The sequence below is a fragment of the Perna viridis genome, chromosome 8, assembly GCF_037379345.1.
Source record: "Perna viridis isolate PV_CMFRI_1.1 ecotype Kerala chromosome 8, ASM3737934v1, whole genome shotgun sequence".
NCBI lineage: Eukaryota > Metazoa > Mollusca > Bivalvia > Mytilida > Mytilidae > Perna > Perna viridis.
In genome coordinates, this window is record NC_142452.1 from 11,209,947 (window position 1) to 11,235,042 (window position 25,096).

At 31.9% G+C, this 25,096-nt stretch overlaps 1 protein-coding gene across 2 annotated transcripts; it reads left to right on the forward strand.

The window, feature by feature from the left end:
- The first annotated feature begins 1,496 nt into the window (after positions 1-1,496).
- Positions 1,497-23,710, forward strand: LOC148609315 (origin recognition complex subunit 2-like). 2 transcript variants are annotated; one of them, XM_088541179.1, is made up of 13 exons: positions 1,497-1,635; positions 9,130-9,249; positions 10,953-11,036; positions 11,661-11,735; positions 12,503-12,589; positions 12,900-13,111; positions 16,593-16,801; positions 18,224-18,356; positions 18,750-18,849; positions 19,647-19,790; positions 21,044-21,277; positions 22,623-22,741; positions 23,085-23,710. In XM_088541179.1, the coding sequence occupies exons 1-13, from the start codon at positions 1,533-1,535 to the stop codon at positions 23,166-23,168; spliced, it is 1,704 nt and encodes a 567-aa protein (XP_088397305.1). In that variant the 5' UTR covers positions 1,497-1,532; the 3' UTR covers positions 23,169-23,710. The 2 variants fall into 2 exon arrangements, with proteins under 2 accessions (XP_088397305.1, XP_088397304.1); XM_088541178.1 differs by having other exon boundaries at positions 1,497-1,638; positions 23,085-23,317.
- Positions 23,711-25,096: the final 1,386 nt, after the last annotated feature.

The window sequence follows — 25,096 nt, forward strand, 5'->3', positions numbered from 1 at the left end:
TTTAAAGATTATACGTCATCTATATAGCGGAAACTGAGATTGAAGGATCTAGCCAAACGATTTTCTTTCTTTCTGATCAGATCAGCTATAAAGTCAGCCTCATAGGAGTGAAGGAATAGGTCAGCAAGTAAAGGAGCACAATTTGTTCCCATTGGAATGCCCATTGTTTGTTGAAAAACATGTCCACCACACTGTACAAATATGTTGTCAATTAAAAATTCCAGCATTTTGTAAACATCTTCCTCTGTATATTTGGAAGATGATTTGGAATTATTTCTTACAAAGTATGAGGAATCTCTACCAAGAACTATATATTTGTATCTAGATGTACCATCTTTTTTGGAAAAACAGCGATGTATAATGTTTTTAAGTCAGGATTTTAACTGAGTATGTGGAATAGAAGTATACAGTGTTGAAAAATCATAGGTTTTAATGTTATTATATTCAGATAATAGTCTTGAACTGATTGTCTTCAAAAGATCTTTCGAATTTTTCAGGATCCACATTGAATTAATACCACTGCGGGAGTAACAAGTGTTGTGGTAGGACTGTAGACCCTCTTTGACAGTTGTGAGTATAGAAGTTAAAAGTTTTGAAAGAGGTTTGGTGGTACATTTTGCAGATCCAGCTATGAAACGTTGTTTGTATGGATTATTGTGAAGTTTAGAAATCCAGTACATAGACGGTAAATCACAATCATCGTCCTTGGTAGAGAGACCAAAAGAAGATAGCACAGATTTATGGTTTTCCACAATCTCTTCTTTGGAGAGAGTGGTAGCAGTGTTGGTCTTATCACTGCTATTATTTTCTACGTCTACCTCTGATAATAAACACTGGATATTAAACGTTTTGCAGACAAAAAACAGTGTTGTTGTGGGCTTTGTCTGCTGGTACGACAACATATTTGTCATGTATAGTAGACAATGTCTTTGCTACATCGGGGTCTTTGAAAACTGATGTAGCTTGGCACTCATTGACCAACTTAAAACTTTCATTCGTTTCAAAATTAAAGACCTCACGGCCTTTAACCACTATGACAGAGAATCAATGTCTTGTTCTCGTTTCATCCATTTTCTTGCATAGTCCTCGACGGCATCCAATTTACAGGAGGATATGTGGAGGAGTCAGGCTACACCTGAATTTCATGCTTAATTCAATAAAGATGTGTTCCAGGGTCAGGCCTCACACACCAGTGTGAGGTAAAACAAAATCTTTTTATGTTCCAAAGGGGTCCCCTGATTCAACCCTATCATTACTATTTTGCTAATGATAGTATAACAACATCAAAGCGAAACTGCAAAATTGATTTCTAGATTGCACTTATGAACTTAGTGACCATTTTGATTATCATGAACTCAATCACAAACCCTGTTTTTCTAATTTATTTTTAAAGTTTAAATATCAATATGAAATAACCATTTTCTTCATATTTTTCGGGAATGTCGGTAAACTAAGTACCATTTTTAGGTTGCCCAATTGAACTTTTTATCTTCTTGTTAAAAGAGCTCCATTGCGGGAAATTGAAAAAAAAAATGAGTAATCGACCTCGTAGAAAGTGTGTTTCTGTCAGTTTTGTTGCGGACGAAGATGTCATTCAACATATTGTTGATGCACATGATAGAGTTGCGAAAAAAGGTGGTATGTTTTATGTTCTGTATGTATTTATATTTTGAAAAAAAACCAAAAAAAAAAAAAAACCAAACAAATCTTACCGTATCATGATGTTTATCCTTACCTTATCTTACCTCTGGGTCAAAACCTTCTTCAAAGAGGAACCGAAGTTACTGAACTGCGTACAACAGGTGCAATTGGGTACTAGTGCTCTGTGCAGTGTGTGTTGGTGCTCTTCATTATTTCACATCCACCACCATGAATGGGTCCATAGAAATACCCCAGAATACCCAAGAATACCTCCAAAACATTATAGAGTAATCATGATAATTATAGAAAACATATATTTTCCATTGAGACGTGATATGTTTTAATGGAAATTGCAAAAAATATATAAATCAAAAATGGGTGAGGTACGACAGACGGATTAATGCACCCAGACTTGTTCATTCATAATTAACGGAGCCATGGCTGTATTCTAACTATTTTCCAGGTTTGTATGAATTTGCATAATATTAGTTATTTTAAACTTTGTATTTATATTATGTATTCTCTTTATTATGTAAAACAAAGAGTGTCTAGCCTTGTGATCAGTCAACCATGAAGATTTATCTCACCTTTGTATATTCAAATAAGGAAAACAAGTCAAGTAATTGTTTATGCAGGAAAAAAATGGAAAATTGATTTAATGTTAAAATGTAATGATGTTGAAATTTCAAATTAATTACCAATAATGACGGACGACGGACACAAAGTGATGGTTGTGAAGAGAATTTGTATTATAACACGTTTCGAATATGTCTATTTATACTTGTTTTATCATGTCATATGAAAAAACAAAGTATCAACCAAAATACCCTTACTGTATGCATGTTTTTTACCAAATAAAGAAAACAGACTGCATCTGAAACACAGAGTGAAAAAATCCCAAGGGTACCTTTTAGTGTTCAATTGTTGACGAGCAACACCCTATACAATAATAATCAGATCTGCAATGAAGGTACATATTTGCTTTGACAATAATTTTATGCTGGAAAAACATAGTATCAATTGAAATACTCCTATTTCGTGTTAAATCTAACTCAGAATAAAGATTTGAAAAGAAATGAATATAATTTCACATTTTTTAGAGACGTTGAAGCGAACTGCTTTTGAGTGTAATAGCTACAATTTTGTCACACCACACATCTTTACTTCTGAATGAAGTTTTGTTTTATGTGTAGGTTATAGAAAGAAAATATACAATAATAGTAATAATAGTAATGCATATAAAAATCAAGCACAAGTGTTTGAAAAAAAAATCCACAAAATGTTCTAAATAAAACAATTAAAATCAAAGACTGAAGTCTTCAAAGTAGCTAATCATCAAATATTCTCTGCCACTGATTTTGGCTTACTTTCAACATCCAAAATGCACTAAGACCATAAAAGTAGCACTAAGACCCATCAGATGGCATTTTTTCAAAGTAAAAGTACTATCATTAGAAAGGTAATTAAAAAATGGTCATTTTCATTTTGAATTTTTATCATGTTTGAAATTAGAAAATAGATTTATTTTTTCATTTTTACAGTAAGAAATAATAATTATTTCTTCATTGGGAGGGTTGGTTTCTCTCGTATCATACATGTATATTCCTATCACATATAAAGGCACGTCTATAAGGGACTATCAACTGTATGGACTTGAGAATAGGCAGTGACGAAGAAAAGGGTCTGACAAAAGCGGTAGACAGTGTCTTTCCAGGAGCCACCTGATTATTATGCACAAAACATTTAAAAGACAGTGTTGCTGATCATCTAAAGAACAACCTTGGTACAAAAGATACAGAACGGACTGACATAATAAACAAAATAATCGGTCCATGTGGTATAGCCAAAGCAGACGACACCTTTGAATTTGACCAAAAGACAAAAGAAATTGTAGCCGACCACCAAAAATTCACAAACTGCTTCGTGTGGAGACTGAAAGACAGACTAAAGGACTATGTAAACAAGCCATGTGTAAACTTGACTTAAGACCGCCTTTGGACCAACAACAATCGTGAATCCATCAATCACGTTTTCAAATGGGTATTGGACTGGAAGCCACAACCAATTCCATCACTTGTAAAGTCATTACATTTAGGAGACCTGAAAAGAATCCTGTTTGGTACAGGAAATTATGAACTATTTGGTTATTTTAAAAGATATGCCGTTACACATCAAATTTGGTTCTCAAAAACTGCCGACGAGAAAGAAACTCTGTACCAAAGATTTTTATTGGACAAAAAGAATTATGCTAATGCTGTTCAATCCTAATTTGGAAAACTGAAAGTGCTAACATACCAGAGACTTCCTAAAAAACCCAATCAACGTAAAAGACCTCATACAAATAGAACACAGAAAAGACTTTTAAGTTGTGCCATAGATGTTATTAATGTAATGAATATTGTTTCACTATTAAAAATTACACGACTTAATACTGTTTCTTTATACATTTCTTGTATAGGCTTTTTTTCAAAATCGGTGTTATGATTATTCATAAATAACAACAAAAACTGCAAAATCACACACGTGATTGTCGGCATGTACCGGAAATTTCAGCATCAAAAACTACAAATCTAATGATTCAATGTCTGTTTTTATACTAAATTTGGTGTATTTGTTTTTTTTAAATAACCTTTCTTATGGTAGTACTTTTACTTCAAAAATATGCCATCTTATGGGTCTTAGTGCTACTTTTATGGTTTTAGTGCACTAAGACCGGTCTTTGCAGTGTTAAGATGTACCTGGTTCATTCTGAGTAATCAGTGTCTGGCTTGGTGTTTTATGACCTTTTCCACATCCTGTCATTCCGGTTGAAAAAATCAATTACAAAAACACTGGATGTATGTTTTACAATTAAAGAACAGAATCTGAATTTTTCATACATTTTCAACTAGTTGATTGAATCATGTATTTATAATCTTAACAGTTTCTTTTGTTGCAATAAAACTGGTATGAAAAATCTTAAATCTGTTATATAAAAAGTAAATAACTGATTTTCTTTCTTGATTTTTGTTAAATTTTAGCATCCAAATATAACAATATAAAGAGAATAGATATGGTGTATATTATTCTGGCCTTAAGGCTTAATCTTAGAATGTAAGGTTTTCAAGTCTGAAGTTTGAACACACAGTTAATTAGTTCCACAGTTATACATGTAAATATTAAACAGTAAATTAAAAAAAATTAATGAAACTCTAATTTTAACTAGAGATTAAATGTTTTTATTAGTAAAACTAATGACCTTGAAATGTTACCAAAATATGTAGGAAAGAAGTCAGTATAATGTTATGGAACCTGATACACACTGTGATTGTTTATTCAAAATTTGCTTTTTTTAAATCAGTAAAAACAATATTTACTAAAATGCAAAATTTGATATTAAATCAAGTAACATTTAGAAAAAAACTGTCGTGTTTTATATTTAATATTTTGTAAAATATGAAAATAACAAAAAAAACTTGCTTTTAACACAATTTTTAACTTATCTACTTTTATATCAGTTTTAAAACATCTGTGTGTGGTAACTAACTGTACAGGTAAAATCACCAATAAGTCCATAAACCTTTCAGTTAATTAGTCACTTACTTTGTATATTGGATACAGGTGATGCTGGGGGATGGGGGTCCTGTTAATTAGGAGCCAATAAGCAATAAATATTGGATGCCAGGTATGAGGTATACCAGGTATTTATCAGACTCTCCTGCGAGATGTACTGTAACAGTGCCACGTCATCTGTGCACCCAGTGTTCTTGATGTTGGTATAACCAATATTCATTCCAAGATTGGTATTTTGAAAGTGATCCAGTAATGGGTTGATACAAAGTGCTTAGTATTCCTCCTCGGCGGACTTCCATGTTAATTTTGAATGCATCTGATGTTTTCCATTCCGTTTGATTCAGCTTGCTGTGTTAATGTGCAAATTCTTTATAATTGTTCAGGTCTTTTTTTGTATTCCTGTGTGGTATACCCTTCTGAGGAAGTTGGAGTGTACAACTTTATCAAAGGCGGTTTTAGCATCCAGAAGCACAAGATATTCGTTTCCCTTTTTATCAGCTAAGGTACAGTGGGCCTCTTCGACCTGTAGTGCAGCATTATTGGAGAGGAACTCTTTGTAAATCCCTGTTGTGTTAGGTTTCTTACCTGATGAATCAGTGGTTGTATCATGTCTCAAATGATAGCTTCCAGTATTTTGCTGATGACTAGTAGTACAGTAATTCTATGGTATTTGATGGTGTCATTATTATCGCCCTTGTTCTTAATTATTGGTGACAACGGTCCTATTTTTTTAATTTTCTGATATTTCCCCCTCAGATAGTATTCTGTTGATAATTTTGGTTAGAGTGGTTATCCGTTTTTGTCATCCACATACATGTATAATGTGCTCAATAGTGATGTAATTATAGTCTGGTGATTTTTTTTTGGTTTATTGTGGCAATTGCTTTGTTTATTTCTTCGTTGGTTACAGGTTGTATTGATTCATTATTTTAATAGTTCTTTTATATATTTGTTTTCTAATTCAACTTGCTGGTGGTAAGTTCTGCTAGTTTTATCCATTATCCAAGTAGCTAGAAGGGGTGAAATATTCCATGGATTGCTTTGAACTGGAAAAAATTAAGTGAACATCTTTCAATTCAAGTTTTCTCTTCGTTACAAAAATTGCCGCCACTGATTGTTTATAATCTGTAAGGGCTAGAGTTATCTCTCTTTAGTTAAATTTCACAGCAACTTCAGTTCTCTTAAAAGGACACGAGCTGGCGGCTTTTAACTATTTTTAAAAATTCTTGGCACCTTAAATCTCCATTTCGCTGCCTAGATTATGCCCCGATTGGATCTTGCCGCCGTTATACATTACTTCTCAGTATGTAATTGTTTTTCAACTGCTTTTCTGATAGCGATAGCTAGACCTTGATACTGGTAGTACTGGTTCTTTCATATCTACCCCTATTGTAAATGTAGTGTTTGGAAAGTATATTGTAATATATGTTAAACATCTCACTAAAATCAACCAAATCAAACCAAATCAAGAACAATAACTCTTGCAAAGTGCTAATTTTATGTTCAATCTATGTTAATTTTATCTCAAAAGCGCAACACTCTAATAAAAACTAAGATTGGTTACGTGATCTATAGTGGTTTCTGAACAAGAAATAAAACTGTATTTGATGGGTTTTTGACTTGCATGAATCACCTCTTGTCTAATTTTTAGCTCACCTGGCAGAAGGCCATGTGAGCTATTGCCATCACTTGGTGTCCATTGTCATCGTTGCCATTGTCCTTGTCTATTTACAATTTTTCAAAAATCTTCTCCCCTGAAACTACTGTCGAAATTATATGAAATTTTGTACAGATGTTCCTTAGGGTATCTTGCACAAAACTTGTGTTTAGATTTTTGATCTGTCCAAAAACATGGCTGCTGTCACTGAAACAAATGTAATGGTCAGTCATTAGTTTTTTGCATACATGTATTTCTCCAAAACAGTAAGGTTTAGCCAAATTCTGATGGTGGGTAAAAGTGTTCAGCATGATGAGATCTATCTGTGGTCAAATTTTCATTTTTATCTGTTAAGCCATGTTGGAGTTTTTGCCCTTTTTTGATGTTTTTTTTTTGTTGCTATTTTTAATGTTATTCCTTTCAAGAATCTTCTCTGACACTACTTTACTCAAATGGAACCAAACTTAGTATGAATGTTCCTTGGGGTATTTTGCACAAAAGTTGTCTTTATAATTATGATCCATCCAAAAACATGGCTGCCATTACTAAAAATAAAAGATAGGTTTCAAATAATAGTTTTTTGCATATATCTTCAGAGCCATTAGGTATAGCCATATTCTGACGTGGGTAAAAGTGTTCGGCATGATGAGATCTATCAATGATCAAATATTTATTATACCCCTTGCAACGAAGTTGCGAAGGGTATAATGTTTTTGACCTGTCCGTCCGTCAGTCCATCATCAGTTTTCCAGACTTTTTTTCTAAATGTTTGCAGATATTGACATGATTTTTGGTATATAAGTTCACCATGATAAGTTACAGGTCAAGTTTAACTTTTGTTCCCCTCTGATGATTATTATCGAAATTAAGGGCCTTGAACTTAGCAAATTTCACAGAAAAAAAAGTTTCCGGACTTTTTTTCTAAACGCTTGCAGATATTGACATAATTTTTGGTATATAAATTCACCATAATAAGTTACAGGTCAAGTTCATGCTTTGTTCCGCTCTGATGATTTTTACCAAAGTTACTGGCCTTAAACTTAGCAGAATTCAGAGAAATAACAGTTTTCCAGACTTTTATTTCTAAACACTTGCAGATATTGACATGATTTTTGGTATATAAGTTCACTATGATAAGTTACAGGACAAGTTCATAGTTGGTTCTGCTCCAATGATTTTTACCAAAATTATGGGCCTTGAACTTAGCTAAATTCACAGAAATAACAGTTTTTCAGACTTTCTTTTCTTAACACTTGCAGATTATGACATGATTTTGGTATATAAGTTCACCATGATATGTTACAGGTCAAGTGTATGTTTTGTTCCGCTACGATGATATTTACTTTGGATTAAATGAAAGAAATCACAGTCTGGAGTTCTGAGTAACAGAATTCAGTTAGAAGATAAAGGTCTAAAGCCTAAAAAACACTCTTATTCCTTTTTATTTATCCAGGTCCTTCTACATGTATTTCTCTTACAAACAAATTTACTTGAGAATCCAACATAGGTATGCGTGGGGTATGTGAGCTCGCTCACTAAGGTACTTTAATTTTAATCAGTTAAGCCATATTGGAGTTGTTGCCCTTTTTCGACGTTATTTTGCCATTTTTAATGTTATTCCTTTCAAGAATCTTCTCTGACACTACTTTACCAAATGGAACTAAACTTAGTATGAATGTTCCTTGGGGGTGTCTTGTATAGAACTGATGTAGGGATTTTTGATCCATCAAAAAACATGGCTGCCATTACTAAAAATAGAACATACGGGTCAGACAGTAGTTTTTTGCATATTATATCTCCAAAACCGTTTTGTTTGGCCAATTTTTTTCAATTGCTTTATTGATCCTTATTATAAGGCCTACAAAAGTCTCTAGGGCTTGTAAGAGTTATTGCCCTCGAAAGATGAAAAATGATTTTTTGTCTTATTTAAAGAAAAAAAAAAAATCTATAAGGATTAAAAACAAGCAATTATATTTAAAAATAGGTATGATAGTACATTTTAATCATATTTTCCAGAGTTTCCCTTTTTTTGAGTTACAGTTGTATTACCAGTTTTACCAATGGGAATTCCATGTATTCTGGCCAATACTGATGAATGGATATTAAAAACATAGTTTGTGGTATTGAAACAGAGTTTAATTGAAAGCCTGTTTTTAAGGGTTTCTATTATCTGCCTACAACGTACAGGTACTGCCTATATTTATTACCTTACTTTAGTGTAAACCAGAAATAGTTCCACATTGCTAGACATAAAATAATCAATGTGTATCTTTTTTTAGGTAAAAAAGGAGAATTGGGTACAACCAGCAAATCAAAACTAACATACAAAGAAGATCTGAGAGATGACACATCAGACATTAGTGAAGAAGACAATGAAGTCCAGTTAAAAGCACCTACAAGTAAAGTATTTTTTTTTGTTTTTTTGGCCTTGTTATAAACGTGCTAATGACCTATGGAATGGTGATTTTCATTCGGGGGGATAATGTTTTTGTAACATTTTTATCAGGGGCTAGATATTTAGAACTCAACTTAGTATGGGGTCCCATATTGGATGCAATTTCCGATCTGTTGCGCTTCTACTTCCTATTTACAGCATTCTGTGTATTTCTTTCTATGACCATTTTTTTTTAACTGTTACAATTTTTATTTGAAAGTAATACCTGTGACATAACCTACCTTCCCTAGTTTAAACAAGCCTGCTTTAGTTTAGTATATTTATGTAGTGATCATCACAGTCTTTGAAATTGACCACCAGCTGGACAGTTGTGGCTGGTAAAAATGCTGGTGGGCTTGCAGAATTAGGTTAATGTGCCAATGATTACAGTCATAAATTTATATGATAAAGACTGTCATCATGCTTGTTTTTCTTTCAAGATGTAATTAGTTGGCTGTTCAATTTGTATTTTTCTAACTTTAAACACAATTCTTTGAACAACGCTGGATAAACTGAAATGTAGCGTACACATTTATATAGTACTTGTATTGTTCAGAGTATATGGCAATTTTCACATTGAAAATTTGCAATGTGGTTATCAATGAATGCCTGATCATCATTCTGTACATTTTTAGGGATGGAACTGGATCCACACACACATGTTGTATTTTTGATGAACTAATCTTTCTTTAATCTGTATGCATAAATAAATTTGTTATCATCTTATCTGATTGACTCTCATTAGAAAAACATATCATTGGTCTGGGGTTAAATCCTTACCTTGAGTTTTCACTTCTGTAAATTCATTATAAAACAAATTGGTTCTGTAACTGTCTAGAACAAAGAAATGTCATCACTATTGATCATTATGATTTATGTTTTAATCCTGAAATGCATGAATATACAACTGTAGGTACCGTTCAATGGCATACCTTCAAAGTGTTGCTATTTGAGGGAGATTTCCCAAAGACAACTCCAAAATTCAAATTTCAATGAGCAATATTGATCACAATTTAAAAGCACACATTCAAATAAGTAATGCATTAAATCATGAAAAAAGCTAGAAACCATGAATTTAATTAATACGAAGGTCACTATAATAGTTTTTTGGATACTTTATGCATAAAATGGTCAAGGGCGTTTTCTACTTTATGCATAATATCTTCAAGGGCATTTTCAATGTTGGCAGGTATGCTAAGACATATAACTATTAAAGAACATGAAAGTGATTAGGGTAACATCATGGACAGTGTAAGTGGTATAATCTATCCTTTTATATGACAATATACTAGTAATTGGTTAGATTTTTATTAAAAGATTTTGTTTTTTAATTTATACTTTTCTCTTTTATATTTTTCACTAAATTAATTTGTAATTAACACAAAAAGAAAGAACTTAACAGTTACTCTTACAAGGTAACATTTAAAAAAAGAACATTTAAATACATGTAGGGGACCTAGGGTAAGGGACACAATTTAGAAATCATTGGAATGTTCGTATCTCATGTAAGCATCAATGTAACTTGGATTGATTTCAATCTTTTTCAAATGAAAGCTTGATAGGCTTTGGTGAAATTGAATATGATACAAACATATCACTGATTTCAAGAGTTATGTCCATTATCCCAGGTCTACCTCCTTAAGTTTTTTAATATGCTTTAATTTTTAGCATTGGAAGAAGAGAATGGGCTAGTTGGTACTGATTTGTTCCAGTTCAAGACACCGAAAAAATCAGGTCAAATGGCTGCTAAGGGTGAGGCATTTGATACAGCTGTTTATTAGTTTATACCGGCTATTAGTTTGATTTTTAAGATGATGAAACGATCTTCCCTATGGTATTTGTTTATGGACCAGTGAAATCTGTCTATAACATCTATCCTCTAAGAGGAACTAATCCACTCTTTTTACTACGCTGATAAATGATCTTGGTTACAGAAAGAAAAAATCTTTCATTGTTTATACATGTAAAAATGTCACCATTTTTGGACCAAAGTAGTTCACTCCATCAGGTTTGGCAAATATTTCTACTAAGAACAATAACTGTGCAAAGCATTTTGACATGAGCAGAGAAGTGAAAGAAAAAATAGAAAAAAAAAGAAGTAAAAATACAAGCACCCAGTCAAATGGAACAGAGTTAATTTTAAGAATGGGATTAGAAATAAATCCAGACAAATACTTCTGCCTTGTGCAGGCAGAGTTTTCGTTTGGTCTTATATCTTCGGAATTGAAGCAGATGTATACAAAATGCCTCTAAGAAATTAACTGACAATAAATTACCTTAAAACCTGATTGGTTAAGACAACTTTCTACTTTATCTAAGAATTGGCTAAGTAAAATTCTATTAAGATGCAAAAAAAATATTTCAATTTCTTTTTAGCATCGGAGTCCAGAACACCCAAATCTATTTTGAAGAAATCCAAGGACTTGAATGACAATGATACACCAAGCATGGGTATGTTGATATGGAAATCTCCACAGGGGATAAAGATACTTCCAAATATTGTAAATGTAGTAATTTATGCAGTTGCTAATTTTACAGATTTTGTCGTGTGGACATATTTGTGGGTATGAAATTTTGCGATTACGAAAAATTGTATTAGCATGATATAGTGTTGGAAATCATTTTGGTGGGTATTATTTTTCACATTTTTCTGTCCACTGCAAAAATTAATACTTTTAAATTAGTTTGTTAGACTTCAAAATTTTAGGATAAAATACACATGAATGTGAGCCTCAAAATTTTTTATTGGTCTTAATTGAAGTTACTATCAATTTAAAAAAAAAAATTATTGATTGTCTTTCTTTCCTTAGGAACTTGAGGATATTTAGTAATACAGGAATGGTTTACTTGTCAATCACTACTAGTTATAGGATTCATGAAGGCATATTTTATCAGTGATGGAGTTATACAAACAGGCCAACTATTTCTTTATAATTAGGCTACAGTGGCTTCTCAGAATTACAACCCTACAAGAAAACACTGTTTAGCCTATACCTTCTACAAACATGCACAAGTTGCCTTGTTGATAAATAAACTGACAAAAATTATTGGAAGGCAAGTGTAGGCTTCACAATTCATCTTTTCTGAAACTATAGGCATAAATATTTGGACCTTACCTATCACATTATTTTGTTTTGATGCAGTAGTTTTGGTGATCCATAAATGTACATGTTACTTTTTTTAATCTCATGTAATGTATAATATTTTTTTTTGAATAGACAAAAAGACACCTGTGAAAAAAAGAGGTAAAACCAAGAGACCAGAGGCTACAACACCCTACAGACTGAGACAACGACAATTAGAAGGTTAGATTAGGCAAAGTCACTGGGAAGTGTAAAGCAATGAATTTGTTAACAAACTTTGTATTTTTTACATAGTTATTAATGATTTCTGCTATATTATATTTTCTCTGATAATTTGGTAGGTACTGAAAAATTACTCGAAGTAGTTTTCAAGAGATTGTTGCAGAAACCTCAAACTATGAAATATCAATTAAAATTATGTTGAAACATTTCATACTTTCAAAACATCTACAAAAATGATTTTAGAATATACATTTGTTGAAGCAGCTTTATTAGCTGACTTCACTATGTTTACACTACCATTTGATTACAGGATCTGATTCGGATGAGAGTTTTTCCTCTGGTGACAGTGAAGATGATGATTATGATAGTGATGAATCAGCACGAAAAACTCCTGGTGGTTCTAGAACACCTAAAACACCCTCTGGAGGCAGTAGATCTGCAACTCCAAAAACACCATCTGGTGGCAAAACACCATCCAGTATCAAAAGAAGCAGACGGCAACAAGAAGACGCAATGGATATGGTAAGACCAGGAAGTTAAGAATAACCAAATATATGCTGAATAAATATAGTGCAACCTCTGTTACGCAGAATGGAAATATTGACCTTTTTAAGGTTGTGATCTTTCAAAAAGGTTTAGTAAAATGAAAAATTAAAAGTGCAAAGTGAAAAGTTCACTAAATAAGAATTTTATGTATGAATTGGTTTATTTTGTTTTGTATTTTGTTTATCAAAAGAAAGTTATTGTGATCGTATCCTGCCATTTTACAAAAGTCGATATATTCCAACTTGACTTAGACATTTTTTCTCAAACAAATTTAAACTTGACTTAATTATTGTTTCCCATCTCATTAGAGTGAGGGCTATTACAATCTACTTATCCATCTGTCTGTTGCATTTTTCTGTAGCAGATATTGTAGTTTCTATTGGAGGGAATTCTTAGAAATTTGGTTTATTATTTATTCATGATGACTTGTACCATGTCTCCACTTTTCAGATTTGTTCCTTATCTCCTTCCTGTTTACATTGGGTCGCGCTGGGCTTCGCCAATATCGCAGTTTGCGATTTTTTATTTCATCTGGCGACAAAAATAGCCAGTTGGCGATTTTCTTGGCGCCTAGGTTTTGTATATTAAAACTGACAGGAAGTTAATCAGCAAAGGATATTCTCTCTAATTTTGTAATGACACCTGGTCTGAGTTAATTGACCATAACCAATTCACGACTGAAGGCAATTAACATGTAAAAGTATTTAGACCAGGCGACTGTGACTGACAATATCCTTATGGGAGGTGTCTATCAAATGTAAATATATTATTGAGCCAATCAAAATTCTCATCATCTGGTCAAAGGTAAACACAATTAAGGCCATGTGCACGTGGCTACACACAAGTTTCACTGCCCTGTTAAACCATGTAATACATTCAGAAACAGACTTACCTAATAACAGAATAAATTAAATCCAATTAGCAATGATTATCCCACCAGGAAGTGTCTAAATACTTCGAAATAAAAGAATTGGTAAAAGAAAATGGATGACATTTGTTTACACTTTTGCCATGTGACTTTTTTGGCGGGAAAATCGGTAAACAAATAGAATAGGGATTCCCAAAATCTAGTTAAAGAAATGCTATTCAGATACCAAGTTAATTAAACAGGGACACAGATAATGGTCCATGGTACAAAATGTAGTTTGATAGAAATTTTATCACTTGAAAAAAAGTTAGTTGAAAAAAAAATTATATTGTATTAGATAAATTAGACCATAAAGGACAAAGGTGAACATGTTTCAGAATCATTGATTACATGAGAATAGTAATATAAAGTCTTTGATAGAAGTAAAATACCTGTTTCTGGTGTAGTACTTAATTATTTTATGCATATGAAAGTGACTAGAGCAAAAAATATGCTTTAAACATTCATCAAGAGTGAATCTTTGGGTACATGTACATGTATGTCATGAATGGAGAGTTTATTTTGATGAATTGAGAAAGATAATTCATCAGTGGACGTATACTTTTTTTTAAAAAAAAAGTATGATTTTTTTTGGCACCCTTTGGCTCTAATTTCTGAAAAATGGCGACAAAAAATGGCAGCTGGCGATTTTTCTGGCAACAGAATTTTGGAAGCCAGAGCAGCCCCTGCTGTTTACTGATCTTCTTGATAATTTTTAAGTTGATGCATAGTGGAAATTTTTGTTAGATTTCTCAGCATCTTTTGGAGGAAATGCTAATATTATTGGTTTATTGCTTTTGCCAATGACTTGTACACTAATGTACAGTGTCTCCGTTTCCCATCATCTTTGCCATCAGTCGTTGTTAACAATTTTTCTAAAAACTTTTCAAACTACTCAACTAATTTTAACCAAACTTGTTATGCATATTCCTTTGGATATTTTGTCTAGAATTTTTGTGGTGATTAATGATCTGTCCAAAAACATGGGAACCATTAACAAAAAATTAGGGGTCAGTCAGAAGTTTTTCGCATATTTCTTCAAAACATCCTACATTCATCTTTGATAAATCTTACACATTTACCCTTACTGAAACAGAAGAAGCAGGAATAAGATAAAGGTAAACTTGTTATTAGCTCATGCCATCACTTGGTATCTCTCTTTGTCGTAGTTAACAATTTTTCAAGTCTTATCTCCTCTGAAACTATGTGACTAATCAGGCCCAAACTTTGTATGAATGTTCCTTAGTTTATTGTGCATAGTTTATTGTGATGTGGGGAATTTTTATCTATCAGAAAATATTGCTGTCTTTACTAAAATAGAACATAGGGGTCAGTCAGATGTTTCTCACATGTATCTCAAAAATTGTTAGGATTAGCCAACATATGACATGGGATTAAAAATGATGCATGATGTGATTTCTTTGTAGTCAAATTTTTATATGCCCGTCTATATAGACGGGATGTATTATGGTATACCGTTGTCTGCCGTGTAGTCGTGTCGTCCATCCTTCTGTCCGTCCATTCACACGTTGCGTGATATCTCAAATTTGCTTTTACGGATTCAAATGAAATTTTAGCGCAATATTAATATTAACGGAAGAAAGCTCCCTTTTGATTTTGAGGAATTTTTTATTTGTCGTTCCAGAGTTACGGAACTTTATTCACTTAAAAATCTATATTGTTGTCAAATCTGATGTAATTACCACAACATAAGATTGCTGCTTACTTACAGTTTTGAAAAGCTGTATTATATTGGGGCCATGAAACGACTTCATTTCTACAATAGATTTGATTTTTATGAATACTGACAATTATCAGAGTGGTACCCTAGAAACTAATTATTCTGACCACAAGGCAATATGAACTTCCTTACAGTAGAAGTAGAAGGAATTGTACTGTTAACTGTAGGTCTTACCTCATAATAATATTATTACATAATGAATTATTTGTCCAGTTTTCAATTCTGTAGTTTATTGTAGTTTTATCTAGTTCAAAAACAAAGAATCCCTTTTAAGTGCTATTGTATACTTTCATCATGTCAAACAGTTGTAAGATCATTTATACTTTTTGAATAAATGAAGAAAAGACTTTGCTCACTATATATACAGACTAATTTTTTGGTAATCAGAAATCAGGTTATTGTTTTCTAAAATTTATACCATCAGCTATTCTTACGGCCGGCGTATCTTGCACTCTTAGCGCAGCTGTTTATTGTGTTAATTTGTTTAGCCATTTTGGAGTTATTGCCTTTTTTCCATGTTTTTTTTTCGCTATTTTTAATGATAGTACTTTAAAAAAAAATTTCTCTTCAGAAAATACTGGACAGAGTTTAATAAGAATTGATATGATTGTTCCTTAGGTATGAGCATTAGGAATTTTTATCCAAGAAAAAAAATGGCTGCTTTTGCAAAAAAAACAACCTCTAGTTGTTAATGTTTTTATTCTTTTCCATGATTTTCTATTTAAGGCACCTGTATGTGAAATGATGAGATGAATAAATAGTGTTTACTTATCTCTCTGAAAGTGAATTTTTAACAATTTCTACTATAGCCTTCAATGGTACAGGATTATTTTGACTTACACTCTGATGGACCAGGGGTTACTTCAGACAGGACACTTGCCAAACTTGGTACAGCAAAGATGGACCAAGAGACACTGTCCCAGCTTCTCAGTAAAATCCCCTCTAGTCATACCTCACAATGCACACAAATGTATGCAGAACACAGGAGTCTATTCAATCAGTGGATGTTTCAAATGTGGTACGAATCATATATCATATGATGCCCTCTGAGGCAGAAAAAATGAGGCATTTAGATTATAATGTGCTTGTCTATCCATCTTATCATAGATTTATTTTTGTGTTGTGTAATTTTTTATATGAATGTATGCTATAACTTTAAGGCAATAAGTGAGATATCAACATGATCAATAGTCCTTTTTTCATATATTCATGATTTTGACTTTTTTTTTTTTTTTTTTGCTGAAATTTTAAGCAAAGTCACTTTCTACATTTTTGAAATTCAACAGTCTGGTTTACTGTCAAATTTGAGTAATGGACAGCAGTAGACTTCAAATTCAAATGTTCAGTTTATTAGAGCCATGGTAAGTACTTGAATACGTTTTCATAACTTATTCAGGTACACCATTCAGGTACTTACCTAAGTGTAAACAGTTCAAGTTTCCAAGAAATAAGACTGCCAAGCAGGTCGTTGTGTGTAAGTGGGATATGTCCCTTGGCAAAAAAACTTGCCAAAAATGGCTTGTGTTCCATAAATATGAAAATCAGTGTTTCCTTATCTGGTTACCTTTAAAAATCTCAAAAATGTTTTTTTTGCTTTTTTGCAATGAATATTTTTTGCTGAATCTATATATCAGTTTTCTTCCTTTCATTAAAGATGAGGGAATAATGATAATAAATTTTAGAGTTTGCTGTCAGTCTGTCACTGTGGTTCCATTTACAAATTTGTGGGATACTTCATTTCATGTTTTTATTTTTTTTTTGGGGGGGGGGATGACATTGAATCACAAAATCAAGAATTCTACAAACAATGATATCCGTGGATGAAAATCTACTCAAAAGACTTAGAATATTACATTAGGTATTCTTGGCCTTTTTCATCTTTCCACTAGCAAGGGTTGTCATAAAAGTGGCATGGGGTAAACTGGGGGTTTGCTACCTCTGTTTATCATAAACATAGCAATGGTGTCTGAATTTTTCATTTGAAAGAACTTTTAAGTTACTGTATTGAAGAAAATGTAAGTCATCATTCCACTTACAGCTGTATCATACATGTCTATGTGTATGATATGTTTACATGTATGATACATTTGTAGGGTGATGATATCTGTGTTGATTATCAGGGTGTTGAAACATATTTCTAAAAAAAAAATTAATGCATAACAATTTTTTTATTTTAATAGTGTGCAAATAACTTTGCCAATAATTTAAAGAAAAAATGCAAAAAAAACCATCATTTTATTGCCCCATAAGCCATGAATTCAAGTAGCTAACTAAATATCTTTGTTCCGATCTTACTCAAATTTAGCTATACCCACCTGATAAAATTAAACCACAGTAAAATAGATATTAAGAATGTATAATTTTCAGTGAATGTATATTTTGTTGTTTGTGCACATACCTGTATATTACTCATGTAAAACAGTATTTTTTCTTTTTTCAGCAATAATTTCAACATCCTGCTACATGGTTTAGGGTCAAAGAGAACATTAATGGAGGATTTTAGAAAGACCATGTTATCAGAACTGTCTCATGTAGTTGTCAATGGGTATTTCCCTAGTCTTACTGTTAAACATGTATGTTGATCTTAGTATAAAACATGTGCTAAGAAATAGCCCCAATCTTTAGGGTAGTCTATAAGCATGCATGGAGCATGCCCAATATACACTTCTGGGAGGAAAACTCTTTTGTTCTACTCAAGCACTACCTGGCAGAAGTGTAAGTCCTGCATATCAACTTATCACGAAAGGGTCTAATGTTTCAGTTATACATTTTTTTTTCAAATCAAGATACATGTACATGTACTATCGTTACACACGTAAAATGTGAAAATGTTTTCATTTCAATATGCTTGACTGTGCATTGCAACAATACTATAAATCTATTATCTTAAATAGTCAGAAGAAAATTGTGAAGTGTTGTATTGTGTATCACTTTACTGTAATTTTTGGTCTGTTTTCTTCTTTCAGATACTCAATTCAATCACCGATGAAATTTTAGAAAAAGGTGTTAGTTTTAAAAGCCCTTTAGATCAAGTAGATTTCATCAAATCTGAGTTTGAATCAAAAGGTACGGTACAATTTAATTACTTGCATTCTTCATTTTTCTTATTTACTTTAAATGAGTGAATGGTAAATCAAGGGAACCAGAATTGGAACCATAATCAAAAAGAATAAAATCTAGGGACAACAATTGGACCAAGAAAATAGAACAAAGAACATGAAATAATCGAAATAACATACATATAGAAACAAAAGAAAATGAGCAACCGGGACTCCATTAAAAAATGGATATACATGGATCAGGTGCACCGGTAGGGTAAGCATCTTCTGCTTTTCTTTAAACATCCATTGAATTACTCATAAAAATGTAACCTTTTGAATATTCAATTTATGTACTTGTCGAAGGAAAGTAGAACATAATATGATGGGAAAGTAGAATCCTTGAACACAGCCTTCAGGGTAGACAAAAGAGGGCAAATTGTGACATGGTGAACAAATCAGTTTGCATTGTGCAGATGGATACATTATAACAATCCATGAATTCATGACGACAACCATAAAACTAATTTAGTGATGACTTTAATCTTGTAGCAACAGATTTTAGGATGAAATACACTATTTTTTAAAAAGAAGTCCAATTTTAACTTGTGTTACCTTTAGATATACTTAAGTATGAAACACAAATACATTCAAATAAGATATATACTAATAGAAGTTGTGGAGGTTTTCAGCTTGATGACTGAAAGAAAGAAACTGTTCACATACTATGAAGACTTGGTATAGTTTGTTTAACCAGAATATTTGAACTTGATAACTAGTCCCTATGAGGTTTGGTTTATATATATTTTTCAATTTTTTTTTCAGAATACAGAGATTTTTATTTAGTGATAAACAATATAGATGGGATGATGTTAAGAGGAGAGAAAACCCAAAATATACTCAGTCTTTTGGGGCAGATCAGGGGGTTTCATGTTGTAGCATCAATAGACCATATCAATGCCTCACTCAGTAAGTAATGTCTTAGGATGTAATGTCTTTGTAAATTTAAAATTCCGAGAATGTATGTCTTCTGTTTGATATTGTATTATTAAGTGAATCAACACCGTGTCAGTTTCATATAATATGTCTTGTCATGTGTCCGTGTGATTTTGCTAGAAGACAAATTTTTGACTTCCTGTCTTTTTCATTATTGGCATGAATGTTTTGTTAGCCTGTACTTAAGAAACCTATTTTATGTAGGTTTCATGAAGTATTTGTCATCCAACTTTCTCAATATTTTATAGAATAAGTGGTTGTCAGATTTCATTCATGTAAGGAGGTTACAAGGAAATGAATAGACCAGTTCAAAGCAACTACTGTGAAAGTACTATTGTTCATGGGGTACCAATTTTCGTGGGTAAGGTAAACGACGAAATTTAGTTCTCAGCGAAAAAGATTATTTATTTTAAATTGTATGACAGGATCATCAAAACCACGAATTCAAGAATCCATGAACTTTTGCTTTTCCCCTAAATCTAAAAAATTACCCATGATTATGAGTACTTTCACAGTATGTTCTGGTATCTCTTATTCGTAACTCATTCTAGCTAATTGTGTATGATGAATATTGCAGTCTATCCTGTCCTAGCAATCTCCTGTACTCAGCAATAACCTGCCTTAAAATATTAATAGGATAATTAATTGGAAAGAGTGAATAACCAAAATATCATCACGAGTGCTGAAGAACGCCTAGATTTAACTAGTTAAATTTTGATGTGTTCTTGGCACTAGTGGTCATATTTTGGTTATGCACAATAAACAGTTGGTTAACCTAAATTATATAGATTTCCTCAATATTATTCATTGCTATTTTCAACATGAAATTTAAATTTTGTGAAGGCAGATATATATTGATATTCGTGTTGTGACATTTTGGTGGGAGAAAGTCTGACAGTGAAATTACCTAATATATATATTTAAATTTCACAGTGTGAATTATCCAGTTTTTTTCCCCTTGGAACATTTGGTAAATCACTGCTAACTATATAATAATATGAATAAAATACTCCTGCATTATGTGTTCAATTAACCTGTCTATGTGACCAGGATTTTGTTCTCCCTTGAAAGTTCACTTTCACTGTAAACTGTACAGTTTATTGATAACATCATTATAAGTGATATTGTTTACTTATTAACATAGGTAAAACACCAAGCTATAGCCAATGTGTATGGGTCATCTATTTGAAATGTATTAAACTAAAAAAACTTTATTTTTACTTCAGTTTGGGACCAAAGTAAATGCAGTAGATTCAACTGGTTGTGGTATGATGTAACCACATATCTACCGTACACTGACGAAACATCATATGAAAACTCTTTACTGGTTCAACAATCTGGTTCCTTAGCTCTTAGCTCAATGACACATGTAATGAAAAGTTTGACTCCAAATGCTAAAAATATATTTATATTACTCTCCAAACACCAATTGGAGAATAAAGATAACAGTACTTACATAGGTAAGTGAGTCCAGTGGTTTCAGGAGACCAAGGACCTAAAAAGATTATTGTTGGTCTACCACCATTAAAATGAAATTGTGAAGATTTTCTTCATTGTCTTATTTTGCAATAATTAAGAGACTTTCTTCATGCTGAGTTTAAAAAAAAATGTCCATGATGTGCATTATTTTTGGTTTAATGAATACTTTACAATTTATGAGATTATCCAAGTAGAAATCAGGCATTTGTTATGATTTGTTTGGCACATGGTAAATATAATACCACTGAATTCTTTGTTCCAATGTAATGTTTATATCATATGTATGTCCAATTTTAAAAAGCCACAATAGATGGCTTAGAAAATAAAGCTGCCTTGTTTTTGTTTGGACACTCCCTTATTCACTAATATTTATTTACTATAATTTTTTTAGTTACTTAGACGACTAAGATAATGACTTGCAAACATATTAATGTAAGGTTAACCCTGGCATTAAGATAGAACAGTTTTTACTAGTATGCAGTTTTAATTAAGAATTGATAAAAATTTTGTCTATTGAAAAATAACATAAATTATCCATGTGCATATTGTTTATTGTGCGAAGTGCAATAAACAAAATATGCACATGGAAAGCTTATGTTATTTTTCAATAGATAAAATATTTATCATAGTCAATTCTTATAAATTAATTTTAAAACATATTTTTATCTTTAAACATGAAAAAAGTAGCTCTGAATTTAACTGAATAGGGGCGTGTCAACATTTTTTTTATCCATTGAAATGTAACAAAATTATTGTAATTTAACATTTATTTATAGGAAGTTACTTCATAGGTATTTTTTTAACTTTGCAACTAAAAATTGGTGGACATATTGTTTTATCCTCATCTGTGCATTTTTTTTTCACATGCTCGCTTTAATATTTTGAAAAATTCTGATTTTTCATTTGCCAGTTATGGAAGTATTTCATAAAAAAGGGATGCTTTTAAATTATGCCACAATAATTTAAAAGTACACTGCCACCAATTACAATTCAACTTTTGGGTAAAAGGATATATTCATTGTGAGCAGCTCCCTTTAATTTATTGAGATACAGAAATTTTTTAATCAAATGGGGGTTATTTAGAATTTTTTGCACAGCTTCATGCATTTGTTAATTTAGGATTGATGTAAAATCTACTTAGCAGCGTAATGAAAAGTTGTTAATTGTTTGTGTTACCTAAGTGCATGGGCATGATCTGTGTCTCCCAGGAACCAAGATGTTTCTAGTGTGGTCAGTGTTTTGGTTAAACAATGATGTCCATGTGAAGGCTATCACTAGTTTCTCCTGATTAGACCCTGTTTTCATCGTCTTATTATTATATTGTAGGTATGTCTATACAGGACCTGTACCAGAGATGTAGAGAAGCTTTCCTTGTCAATAGTGACCTGACGTTACGTGCTCAGCTCGTAGAATTTAAAGATCATAAACTCATCAAGAGCAAAAAGGTGTGTTAAGTAGGTTGTTATTATTAAAGTAAATTAGAATGTTTGTAGAGATTGTATACTGCTGCCCCTATTGACTTAACTTGTTTTTTCTGAGATGATAAAATTACTGTAAATTTTCTTGTACTTTATCCAAGTAATTTATCTATTGATCACCTCAACATGTTAATATTTCTTGCTTGAACAGACTCACCAAAGGTAGAATAACAACATCAGCTGTGAAGGAAGGACATCATTTAATTTTTTTTTACAATAATCACACTAAGAAATATTTGTAGGTACAAGAAAGGCATGTCTTTCAGTTGTATGCGGACAGTTTGTGTATTTTGTAAACTTTATTTTACAGAGTTATGATGGAATAGAACATTTGATGATCCCAATAGACAATGCTACATTGACTGAGTTTCTGGAACAACATGAGAATTCTTGATAATTGGAACCATTTACAGATTGCAATAACAGTGCAAATTTCTAGGCCAATTCCAACATCTTCACAACTCAGATTTTGAATCAAACAGAAGCATAAGATGAATGTTTGATGACATTATTAGGTCAGACATTTGCAAAATGATATTTTTTTCTGGTCGTCGATGCCTTCTATAGAAGTATTGCTATACAAGTATTTAAAACTGCGGTAACAGGTTGTATCATCGTAGAACAAAAAATGAATAGTGAATCATAAAATGGTGCTATGTACGGTCTGTTGAACAGAACGAAATGAATTGGAAACTATACAATATACCCGGTAGTTATATACATGTAACCAGACTTATTTTTCGTGGCAACTGTCGTGTGATTTTACCTAGATAACCAGTGTCACATGCTGTACATGTTTGAATCTGTCTTATTGATTGTAAATCTAACTAACAGCTGATTAACTTACATTTTACATGTTCAAGTCTCATGTAATCACAGTTATATGAATGACTGAATCAATGTAATATTTTTGTAATAAAATGTTTCCCCTTATAATCTTGTTTCCAATATGTTAAGATCAATTACACAGCATTGTACTATCAACATAAATCAAAGTAACAAGACTCTAATCATTTAATTCTATCAGTTTCATTTTGCAAAAGGAAAATTTTGATGCAAATGGTTTGACTAACTTTTGAGCTATACAAATGACTTATAAGTTATTAACTACCACTTATCCACTAGTTTTGGTACATCAGGAAGATGAAATCTGTATAATTTTGTTTGACTTTTAAAAAAAATTAATTAAGCTGTGACATTATGCATATGTTAGCTCATTCCTAAACCATAAATCCTAACTGATTTTGTACAATCACAAAAAAAAGGTTGAAGTATGATGGTATCAGGGGGTCTTCTGTAGACATTTGAAGTCTGACTATTAAAGTGAATGGATCTCTTTCATATTGTACCACAAGAAGTCCAGTCAAAATAAATTTATCTTCAAATTGATTGCAACAAAATGTTACACATACACAAAGAAAAGTCTGAGGAAAACACATTGAAAAAGGGAGATAACCACGTAAAATAATGTATTTGGCAGTTTTTGTGTCATTTCTGTCAGTTGGATGTTAAGTAGAGCACATCCTATACTTAATATAATATATAAATTCAATGGGTCTATTTAATTTTTAGGTCATTTTTAATTATAGAAATGTTTATTTTCTAGCACTTCAGTCATTTTGAAAAAAAAATGGTATTGTTTATATCTGCAAACTATTTATCAGCTATACCATAAAATAATCTTTTAATCACAAAAAGTGGAATATAAACTTCATTTTCATCAAACTTAAATTCTTAAACTTAATTATCTCAAAAAATAATCTCATAGCTTACTGTTTAGTTAATAAATATAAGTTGTTCTTGAAACTAGTTAATGGCTAGGTTAAATGACCCATAGCACAAAAAAGGACGGCTTGAATTGATCTCTTAGAGTTGTAACTTCAACCATTTAGGAATAAGTGGTACAAAATGCATAAGTAATAAAAACTCTTACTGATGTCCAGTCAATTGAAAAGATCTCTTTAAAATTGTACTACAAGTTGCCATAAAGAAGGCTGGAATTCATTAGATTCTTGCAAATGTGTCCTGTAGTGAAACTGATTTAACCATAATTAAATTCAGAGCTATATGAAGCTTCAATGATGTGTCATTCTTGTCCCATCTGAACTAGGTTAGACATCTGCATTTGTACCAAGCTGCTTGTAAAACATTTCAAAAATAAATTGTACAGTTTAATTGCTATCATAAAAAAACCATTGCAATTGATCTTCCATCGAAATTCTTGAAATACCTGCATGCCAAACATGTCAAAAAGTTAATTTGCAATCACTTTAAAAGCTATTTCAACATAGTATTATACTACACTGTAATTATACTCAAATG

Coding starts and splice junctions, on each gene's coding strand:
- LOC148609315 (XM_088541178.1), top strand. CDS start 1,533: ATGAGTAATCGACCTCGTAGAAAGTGTGTTTCTGTCAGTTTTGTTGCG. Junction 11,736..12,502: donor CAATGATACACCAAGCATGG/GTATGTTGATAT, acceptor TTTTTTGAATAG/ACAAAAAGACACCTGTGAAA. Junction 12,590..12,899: donor GAGACAACGACAATTAGAAG/GTTAGATTAGGC, acceptor ATTTGATTACAG/GATCTGATTCGGATGAGAGT.